The sequence below is a fragment of the Octopus bimaculoides genome, chromosome 11, assembly GCF_001194135.2.
Source record: "Octopus bimaculoides isolate UCB-OBI-ISO-001 chromosome 11, ASM119413v2, whole genome shotgun sequence".
NCBI lineage: Eukaryota > Metazoa > Mollusca > Cephalopoda > Octopoda > Octopodidae > Octopus > Octopus bimaculoides.
In genome coordinates this window covers 40,439,981-40,451,486 of record NC_068991.1, presented here as the reverse complement: position 1 = coordinate 40,451,486, position 11,506 = coordinate 40,439,981, and the positions used below count along the sequence as shown (strand labels likewise).

Below are 11,506 nucleotides of genomic sequence, written 5' to 3'. Positions count from 1 at the left end.
CCTCGATCCTTCAAGGGTAGTCTGAAGCATCCAAGCAACCAGGGGATGTTTAAATCCGGAGGCACTCCTGGGGATCACCTGTATGGGTACCGTCTTGGGAAGAGGGCGTCCAGAAGCAGGTAATATGTTGCTTAAACCGTAGTTTATGTATTTACTTGGAGAATGGAGCAACAAATACAAGAAAAAGCATTTCCGTTGGACTAGATAGCCGTTGTTTTATTATGTGGAGCTTGTGAAATGAGTCAGTGTGGAGGTTTAGGTTATGTAATGAGTCATTTTGTATATTATGTCATAGTCACTCAATAATATACAAAATGACTCATTACATAACTTAAACCTCCACACTGACTCATTTCACAAGCTCCACATAATAAAACAACGGCTATCTAGTCCAACGAAAATGCTTTTTCTTGTATTTGTTACTCCATTCTCCAAGTAAATATATATATATATACATATATATATAAGCTAGCTAGATACATATAGGTGCAGACATGGCTCTCAGGTTAAGGTCACTATGCAACAACTTAATTTCAGGTTCAGTTCACTATGTAGTATCTAGGGCTAGTGTCTTCTACAGCCAAAGGCCAACCAAAACCTTGTGAATGAATTCAGTAGATGGAAACTGTGTAGAAACCTGTTGTGTGTGTCTGTGTTACTCCCTCACTGCCTGACAATTGGTGTTGGTTTGTTTATGTCTCTAACTTAGCAGTTCAACAAAAGAGTTTAATAAAATAAGTACCAAACTTAAAAACAGAAGTACTGAGAATGATCTATTTGACTAGAAACCCTTCAAGGTATTGCCCCAGCATGGCTGCAGTCCAATAATTGAAACAAGTAAAAGATAAGAGATATATGTGGCTCTATTGACTGGATTATCAGATGTCCTTATACATAACTGGTCACAATGAGCTTCCAGTTTACTCTTCCTTTGGGGCCTGAATTGTTACACCATGTCATCTTCCCTTCATCTTGGAGAGCTTCTGAGTGGTTTTCTCTGAAGTCTCGGATGATATTTGATAACTGTACAGGTTCTTCACCTGTTGTCTGTGAGCTTTGTGACATATACAGTCCAACATAATTTGCACTTTTAGCATTCCACAATCACATTGTTCACTCTACTGAAATTTTTGAATAACTTTCTTTCAGATATGCTATTTCTAGCATGGATCTTTCCATTATCCTGAGTGTTGCACCCAGTCATTGTTCTTCCTTCTTTGCAATATCTTGTTCCACTTGTGGATAAGCGTACAAGTAGGATGGTGCTATTGAAGAGACTGGCATGCAAGGTCTTGTTCAGCTGTATTCTGAGCATAGCTTTACCTGGGGCAAATGTTTACTAGCCTGCCCTTACCCTGCATAAAATTTCAGTGTTTATGTCTCAGCATATAACTGTTTGTTCTGAGAAAATGTACCACTTCACATCCTGAATTTCATCATTCTCCATCACTATTTGGTCTATTCCTAAGCGTTCCAACAGTATGTAGTTTGTTTCCATGTGAGTTATTTTAAGACCCACTAATGAATGCAGTATGTGTGTATACACATATTTAAATATGTTGATGCTACTTTCGAACCAATGTCACTGATGACCAAAATGCTTGAAGATATATATATATATGTGTGTGTGTGTGTGTGTGTGTGTATGTATGTATGTGTACACATTTACTATGCATGTGTGTGCGTGTGAAAGTGTATCTTTTACTAGCTGGGTCTGGAGGAAGGGGAAGCAACTATGACCCTTGTAGGTGGTTTGAAACCAGTGAGACTGATGCTATTAATGTTGCATTTGGCTATCACACGTCAATTCTTGAAGGAAAGATATGAGCTGGGAAAAATTTCCAGAAGGCAATGGTTAGTGTGGGTTAGGGAGACTGAATGTGGCAGAGTAATGGGAGGTAAAGAGGTAAGTGGCTGAGAGCACCTGAGTAATAGAGATATGAGACCAGCCACCTTTATAGTAGTGAGAAAAAAGAAACACACCTGCAAGTTGCTCTCTTCTGGATGTGGTCTGCAATATCTGTGAGTGTAGCAGCAGCAATGTCCCAGGTGTGGGAGCAGTATTCCATTGTGGGCCTCACATGAGCTTTGTAGAGTGACAGCATCTATTGGGACTGAAATATTTTCTCACACTGAAGAGAACGGCCAGTCTTTGGGGATGCAGTCATAGGATGTTAAGGATGTGCTTTTGCCAGGAGAGATTCTCAGTGACAGTGAGACCCTGCACTGGAGTGACTATGAGAGCTTTAGGTTGAGTGCTGCACATGTTTAGAGGGGATGTGGTGTGATAGTGGTACCTTCATACAATTAGTGCTTAACCCTTTAGTGTTCAGATTACTCTGTCAAATGTAATGCTTATTTAATCACATTGTTTTGAATTAATCATGTATTAGCTTGTAGCTTTGAGATTCCAAAGATGTGAGGGTTTAATTTTAGATAGACATTGGTGGGTTGGTGTAAGAAGCTGGATCTGGCTAGTTTGAACATAAAACAGGTAGAATATTTGGGCCGGTTATGGCTGGATTAAATGCTAAAGGGCTAAATTCTATTGCTGTTAAAAGGGATAACTTAACATGGCCCCACTGTGGGATGCTCTCAAGGCTTCTTTATGGAATTGATGCAGGTTTGATATGTAGTGTCATGGCTGCATGTGGATAATGCATGGTCAGGGAAAGTTAGGGAGGAATGAAGGCTGGTGTCATCTACATAAGATTGAGCAGTGTTAGACATGGAGGCAAGTAGGTCATTGATGTATAGAAGGAAGAGAGTGGGGGGAGGGGAAAAACCAGGGACACAAAATTTGTTTGAGACTGGGGTATAAATAACTCCGACATTCACACACAAAGGTACAATATAATTGGAAGTGATGAATGCAGATTACCTTGGTGGGCCATTTTGGTTGAAGATTTGCATGTTAGATATGGCTGAAAGTTTTGCTGATGTCAAGGGCACATGAGTGTGTGCATGCATGAGCATGTATGTGTAGGTATACACACACACAGAGTCACCTAGAGTTCTATTTCTTGTAGAATGTAACACTAATCATCATCTGCAATTCTACAATTCCAGCATTGAAAAATCTGCATAAAGGAACATGGGTTTGTTCTTTTGAGTCAAAACTTGCGCGTGTGCATGTACATCTAAAATATATATATATATACACACACACATGCTGATTGTTACTTCTTGCCAGAAGAGAGCCCTCTCTTCAATGAATTTGCATGATCATGGGCTCACAAGTGAGTTTTCAGTTCAGCTTTTGTTCTGCAGGAACATACGCAGATTGCAGATGTAACATTATTTTTCTTATCAATATGAATGTACCACAGTGTGCATGATGGTAGAATCATCTCACAAGCAGTTTGGTTTCTCCCTATGTGTGAGACTATGTATGTGTGTATACACACACACAAATATAAAAGTTCACATCTTAATTGCCTTTCCATGTAGTAAGTTGTATATAATATAGAATAGGCTACAATGGATAAAGAAAGTAAAAAAATTTGGACCAACAACTGTAGAGGGAAGAAAATATTTCACATATTCATTTCCTACATAGCTATACAATTATATAGTCATATCATAACTATGTAACTTATGGTTCTTAATAAAATATCATAACAATTAATGAAACAGCTGTAGGAAATGGATACTTGAAATGTCACTAATACTCTCTTTTTCCTTCTGTTATTCTTTTAAATGTGTTTTGTTCTCTTTCTCATTTGTAGCCTCTTTCATGGTATATGCAACATATTTCATGGAATGCACTGAAGATGTGGATTTTTATAGTTAAATGCAATGTAAAATATTGATCTCTAGCATTTATGGTTATTACATGTGATTAAGTACCACATTGAGAAGTTGTACATATATATCCACATATATAAGAATACACTTGCGTGTGTGTGTGTGTGTTTATCTATTAGAAAAGTTCGACACAATTTTAACTATTAATGATGTACTGCCAGCTTCACATGTGTGTGTGTGTGTGTGTGCATGTGTGTGTGTATATATATATATATATACACACACACACATATATACATACACACACACATGTATATACATACAAATACAGACACAAACAAGTATATAAGTTCTGTGTGTAAATACATATCTATTAATTCATCTTTCATTATTTCATTTAGGCATAGTGATACTAATATTCTGATGTTAGAACTCAATACACATATGCTTCAGAACAAAGCATCAATCAAGTACAGAGCAGTAATAAAAAAAAAGTAAAATGACAAGGATATAAAACATTACATCATGAATGTCATTAGCTTACAACATTTTGTGCTAGAAGATGCAATGCACTCATAGTTGAATGCGTGTGCATCACTCTATAGCTTCATTGATGCTTCAAAATTGATATATATATATATATATATATATATATATATATATATATATATGTACACACACTATTATCTTATAAGGTAACACTATTTAAATATGTCTACGACTGATTCACTGGTCATACAGTAGAGTGTGTACATGCATTAATGTAATTACATAGTGGCCAATAGCTTTCTTTTCAGATACATTTCAGTGACACCATGACTGGTTTCCTTCTTTCTGTTTTGTGAATATGTATCTAATTAGCCAGAGCTTCTCTTCAGCAATGTTTCAACCATTTGACAACCATCAAACTGACCAGCATTAGTATGATAGATAGTGTATGCACTTTGTTTATGCCTTTGCTGTTGTAATGACTATTGTCAGGTACGTGGCCCCTACATATTAATATTTGTGGCATATTGGCTAGGATAAGTTGTTTTTATTTTATGTATAAGAAAGGAACTATTTTCTTTTTTTCTTCTTCTGATAATTCATACTTGCATGATGTTCTTATGTCCTTGTGCAATAAAAAAATCAGAGACCCTAGTTGTGCAACATTTGTCTTCTGACACCCATGATTTTCATTAAGCAGTGTAGTAGAGGGCTCATTTGCATTAATTTTTCAATATGGTAATTTATCTCTATGTTTTATATGCAAAAAAAATAATGTTTAATCTTTATTTATAGAGCTGTTGTATATTGTATCATTTTTTCTAAAAACATTTTTATGAGAATAAGCTACTTTGAACTCTGTAGGGTAGATAGTGTCTTTTAGGATAAAGTGTTATCAACTGGAAAATTAAATCCTTAATAGCTTATGGCTGAGTGATTCTTAATTGCTGAATTCAAATGTTTTTTTTTATTAAATACCTTATGACATTATCTAAGAAGTTTGTAAACTTAGTGAAAATCAGAATGGTTTATTTTTTACCAATGGTGTCTATGAAGTGTTTTTTTTTTACTAAGAATGAAATGAAGGTTAAACTATGATACAGGTTATTTCTTAAAACTATCCTAAACTGGTTTGCATCATTTGGATCTTTTGTGATTATCAGAATATTTCCAATGCAATGATATCAAACCTTACAATGGCTAATAGAAAATTAAGTTCAAAAACAATATAAAAGTAAATCAAAGCATGTACAAAAATCTGTCACTTTAAATGATGAGCACCCTGATGATAAGGTTTTGTGCCCATGAGACCTTGATAAAAAAGAACTCAGGGAAACAAAGTACATATTCCCAACAACAATGAAAAAAAAATTAAAAGAAAATATTTAAAAAGTTTAAAATATGAAAAATTGGATAAAAACAACAAAAAACAAATGCATAAACAAAACAAAGTGAAAAATACTGCAGTCTGATACAAGCAATAGTTGCAATAAATTGCAGCAGAAAGCAGGTGCTATGCTTACATGCAAACCATACGAGAGTATGAGTGGCAACAGAGAGGTAAATACCAGTTTGTAACTTATTGACTACACCAATAAGAAATGGTATTTCATTTGACTTATTTTACAGTTAACCATATTAAAGAGATACTTATAGTCACATTACTCTGGCCAACAAAAGGAAAAAAAAAATTTTAATTGCCAACATTATGCAAATGAATTTATGGTAATTTGGGGATGTTGAATCCAAAAATGATGGTTTTACCAGATTGGCACTAGTTTTTGAAATAATGGAATTCTCAAATTATAATGTTACACAAGGATTTTTCTAAATCAGATCAAAATGTAGGTTAGGAGTTAAGTTAGGTCTCAGATTGTAATACCTTGGTCACTTGAAAACTTGGCTAACTTGGGATGTCCAACAAGTGATGCTGCATTTGATAATATCACTGAATCATTGAACATTACCAAATATACTTGCTGAAATATGCAACAAAGTTATTGTTTACATATTTTACTCTTCATTATTAGTATCTTAATTTTTATTTCAAATCTAATTTTAAATTGTCTCTCAGATTTAATAATCAATTTTTCATTATTTTTGGGAGGTAAAGATGTAAATATGAGTTCACCATAAAGAATCTGTTTAAACTATCCAAACGTATTTTGCTTGAATATATTTACAGTAAAGCATAAAAATATAATAACCATACCTTTCTTATTTGGGAGTAAAGCTTAGAGAGCAAGATAAGTCATGGGCTCACTAAATAGTATGTAAAAATCTATGTAGAGTCCTTTTGACAATGGACAAATGGAAAAAGAATAAAAAATTAAAACTTTTGAGTGCCTATGGTGTGTGAAGAACTGTAAAACCAACACAGTGGTTGTGAAAGGGTTCTATTGCTACAAGAAGCGTAGGAGCATCCTGATTTGGAATCTGTGAAGTGGCCTGCATCACACAGCAATGAAATTCCCATACAAGTGTTTACCCTTCTGTCTGACATTCCTTTGCCAGAGTTTGAAGAAATGTGAAATGCAGAGCTTGGTGCTTACCAGAGAAGTAAATAACACCAAAGCAGTTCTCAAAAAAAAACCAAAACAAACAAAAAAAAAACTTAATGATCTGGTACGAAGCACCAGTTTTTCAAAGCAGTTCATTGAATCTAAGTATCCAGGATAAAAATAAAAAAATCAGAAATTTAAGTAACAGCTTATCAAAAAGGGATAATAAGCACTTCTTCCTTACTTCAGCAAACATGAAGATTTTGTCTTTGATAATAACATCTCCGAGACTTTTTCTCCAAATAGGACTACCAGAATATCACCCACAAGATTGGTGGCTTTTCATAGACAGCTCTACCAGAACATGGAAATGTGTTTTATTACACAATAGAAACAGCTAGGTGTCTTTACCAATTACTCATTCAATTAAGTTTACAGAATATGAAAATGTTGTAATTGTCTTGTAGAAACTCTATCATGAGCAACAGTGGTTTGTTTGCTTTGACCTAAAGATGGTGAATTGGTTGCTTGGACAGTAAACTGGGTACATGAAATAACCTTATTTCACAAGCTTATGAGATTGTAGAGCAAAGCAAGATCATTGACAAAAAGTGACATGAACTTCAAAGGAGACAATCATTACTTCAAAGAAAATATCATTTTTCATCCCTTCTATATCAGACTTGAACAGATGAAGCAATTTGCCAAAGGTTTGGACAATGATGATGATTGCTTCAAGTACATTTGCAGCTCATTCCTGGACTTCAGAATTGAAAAACTAAAAGGAAGAATATGAATATTTTTTGCTTCTTCAGACTGTAGTTTTCTGAAAATAACCACTTGGGCATATTTCCAGAGAATCTTGAAGATTTCAGTGAGGAACAAAGGGAGAGGTTCCATCAGGATATAAGAGTAATAAATGAAAGGTATCAAGGCAGATGGGACAGACACATAATGGTAGATTAGTGCTAGACCCTTCAGCATGAATGTCCAGCTAAACCATATACACAAGAAAAAAAAATCAGTGTTTTTTAAGGCATTGATTTGTATATTTTAATATTTAATTAGCCAGTGTATCTATATATTGTCTTGTAGACTATTACTGTATAAGATGCCATAAAACATTTTCCTTATTTTTTAATGATTTTTAGTGTATTGTTTTGACATTTTATGTCAATAGGTTCTGATGCTTTATTAAAAATAATATTTTTAATTCTATCATTTACTATGAAATAAATTGGATGATTTAATACCTAAAAATCAGTTCAGCAACTGTCATAAAAATGATAAGGGATCAGAAAGCTAAGGTCAATAAATTTTCAAATATGGGGTCTTCAGTTATGTCAAGCACTAGTGCCAATCTGGTAAAATTGATACCATATTCAGATCAGCATCCTAAACCTACCATAAACATTATTCCAATAACTTTGGCAATGAAATTAATGTTGACCAGTGTTATCATACAAAACTTCATAACAATAATAATGATAATGAGGATGACAGTGATTTTAAAAATAGATATAAACCTCTATATAAAGTAAAACTTTTGAAAACTGTCTTATTTTCTATGGTACACACCAAAATATGTACTGTGATGCACATATTCAAAAACTAGTCATTGTGCTTTTCAAAATAATAGTTATAACAATAATGAAAGCTATTGATTCTGATATAGATGAGGCTTTAGATATTTCAAAGGGAATGGGAGGTTGCAATGTTCATGCTTACTGACAAAGCGTTCAGGATGTTAGTGGCTCTAAACAAGAAAAGACACTGATATGTAGATATGGCTCACTAAGGACTTACACCTTCCACTAATAATAACTTCCTACTTAGTCAGGTTTAATAGAGTTGAATGTTTTGCCATACCCCACTAAATAGTTTGTCAATCTTTCAAACATTAGTTGAATATTTAGGATCCACTAAGTTTTAACTTGAGAAAAGAAGGCATTTAGGAAAGGAGAGTAGTATTGACTATTTTTACTATGCTGAGCTAAGTTTTGTATCAGCTGACAAAATGTAGAAGTTAGAGAATGATATTTGAATGAAAGAAAAAAATTGTTAGTTACTGGCATACATTTTTAAGGGTTTATATTATGATAAAAATATATATAAAATCATTTTGTAATGATTTAATTGATTTCTATATAGCACAAACAACAAGTTGTACTGTAAAACAAACAAACAAAAATTCATTCATGAAATACATTGTAAAATTTGTCTGAAAAATATAACAATGGTGAACAGAATGAAAGCAACATTAATAACATTTGAAGCAATAAACAAATGAATACAGGTATCTGTAGACAAAAGAGTTAGAACAGTGAAATAAACAGTAAAAGTACAAGTGATGCCCATGTACCAGGAATTTATTTGCATTTACCAGAAGTTTAATTGAAGTTAAATGTCAATTTAATTAGATCAAAAAGATGTAAAAACAAATACACCAAATATTATTGTATTATTTTAAATTCTTCAAATAAACTTTAGTAAAAGCAAAATGCAGTTGTTAAATAAAAAAAGTCCTTGCCAGCCACACAGGTAAGTATTGAGAACTCATTAGTATGCAAGCAGCTACAAGCCAAGAGATACAAGTATGACAGAATTTGGAGTCTACAGTTAGACAAGAGCACCCAGTCCTGAAGGCATTTTAACAGGGAGCAACTATTAAGAATTTCTTAGTCTGTATGAGTGAGATCTGTGAATAAACTTAGCGAGTAATTGCATTCTTAATACTATGTAAACAAAATATAACATTTTAGATGATGACTTTATGTTGTTTCATTTCCTTACTTAAAATTGTGAAAACCAGAACATTTAAAATTTATTGCTTATGGTTTATTAATTTTCTAGATATTTTAGCAATATATTAAAAAAAACATATTTAATATTTTAAAAACAAAGAATTTGCGTGTCTAAATGTTTTAGATGTTTATTGGAAAACAAACAAACAAAGAAAAATTTAGCTGAGGTTTGTTTCTATACAGAAATAAATCTTGGGCATAAAAATTAACAAAAAGAAAAAAAAAATGTAATTAAGAGAAATAAAATTTAAATCTAGTATTCTCTGTCTTATGTGGGCAATATTCTTAAATTAAAAAAAAAAAAAGAGCAACTAAAATATTTAAACCCGTAAGCCTAGATGCTTTAAGGACATAGCTCTTGCATTTAGTGTTAACTTTTAAAGCAGAAGCTTGATAGGTGATGGATATTTGAAGGGAGGGGGAAGGAAGAAAAAACAAAAAAGCACTAAGAATGTTCAGTTATAGCTGACTCCATTATGAGCCTAAACAGCAGGGCAGACAAATGTAATATTGAAAATGAGTGTTGAAGCAGCAAAGATGTTTAATGTACCAGAAATAGCAAAGAGGATATTTAGAGTATCTTAAAATAGTAGCAACAAAAGAAACTTAAATAATTCGAATACTTAAAGAAACATTAAATTAGAAAATTCTTCATAGATGGACATGCATATATATATATATAATAACGTTTATATTGAAACATGCATAAAATCTGTAATAGATTGTATCGTCTTAAGTTTTAATTTCAATCAATCACATACAAGATTATAAAAATTAGTTTTCTTGTTATTAATTCAACAATATCAAAACAGAATTCTATGTAAATAGTTACGCACAACTTCTGCTTTTGTTTTGCATTATTTACTGATAATATATAACTAGTTTTCAAATATAGTTTTAGCGATTTACTTAATTTATTTGAATTCTAATTTCATTTCTTATCAAGCTATTTATTTTAGAGATACTTAAAATGATGAGGATGTTTTTTTTTTCAGAAAAAAAAAAAGGAAAGAAAATTAACTAAAGATGTTAGAAATGTGAAAAGATATACAGAAAGGTAAAAAGGATTACAGGTAGATCATTAATTTGGAGCAAAAGAAGGCATTCTTGAAATACAAGATGTGAAAGTAAAACATCAACAATTTGATATTGGGGAATAACTGCAGGTGGTATGTTTAAAATAGTATTAAGTATTTTATTTTAGGTGACTTTGAGCCAAACTAAAAAAAAAAAGTTAAAAAAAAGGGGGCTAGGGGGAAATCAGTGTGGAATTGCAAAGAGTAGTGACTCCACAACCAAAATCTAATTTGCTTTAGAGTGAGGCAACCTTTTTGTAAAAACTTCATAAACACTTGCCACAATAACACTCTAAATAGATTTTTATTTAAATAATTGGATTTCATAACCCTAAGCCAGAAGCGAGAAAAAAAAAATGCGAAGTAGATAGTTTAGTTTTTCTCTGATGTATTCAAGTCAACCATGACCATTGTCAATGGATATTCCATTCATCAGATGAGATTTTAATTAGAGTTAAGGAAAAGTGAACAAGAATGCCTATTTCCAAAGTAGTTTGAACAACTACAGCAATATAACCACCACAGTGAAACAACAAACAGTGCAAGAGTTAAGTCAAAACAGCAGCGGCAGCTACAGAAGCTATCATACATAACAAGCACGCACAGACATATACGACCAATCACATCAGAGCACAAAAGTTGGCAATGGCAACCAGCAATTGTTGGCAGCACAAAATTGGGTGAGAAACTTACATGGTACATTTTGTCCAGGTGGATTACACTGTGCTCCTGGAAGCAAAGATAAAAGCAGCAAAACACAATTAGTTGACACACAAAAAAATTTGGCACAAGTCACAAATCCAAGAACAAGCGTTTGAACATGACTTAAACATCGGCAGCTTCCTTTTGGACAACTACATTTTAGTAAAAGAAAAAAAAAAAAAAAAAA

At 32.8% G+C, this 11,506-nt stretch overlaps 1 protein-coding gene across 17 annotated transcripts in view; it reads right to left on the bottom strand.

Annotated features, from left to right (window-relative positions):
• The window catches only part of LOC106883701 (plasma membrane calcium-transporting ATPase 2), a 319,550-nt gene that overhangs the window by 95,599 nt on the left and 212,445 nt on the right, over positions 1-11,506 (bottom strand). For 14 of the 17 annotated variants that reach the window (XM_052971734.1, XM_052971718.1, XM_052971728.1 and 11 more), the window contains one exon: positions 11,311-11,346. The exons of the other annotated variants lie outside the window; for them this stretch is intronic. In XM_052971734.1, the coding sequence (XP_052827694.1) occupies positions 11,311-11,346 (36 nt within the window). The remainder of the gene's footprint in view (positions 1-11,310; positions 11,347-11,506) is intronic. 17 annotated transcript variants of the gene reach the window in all.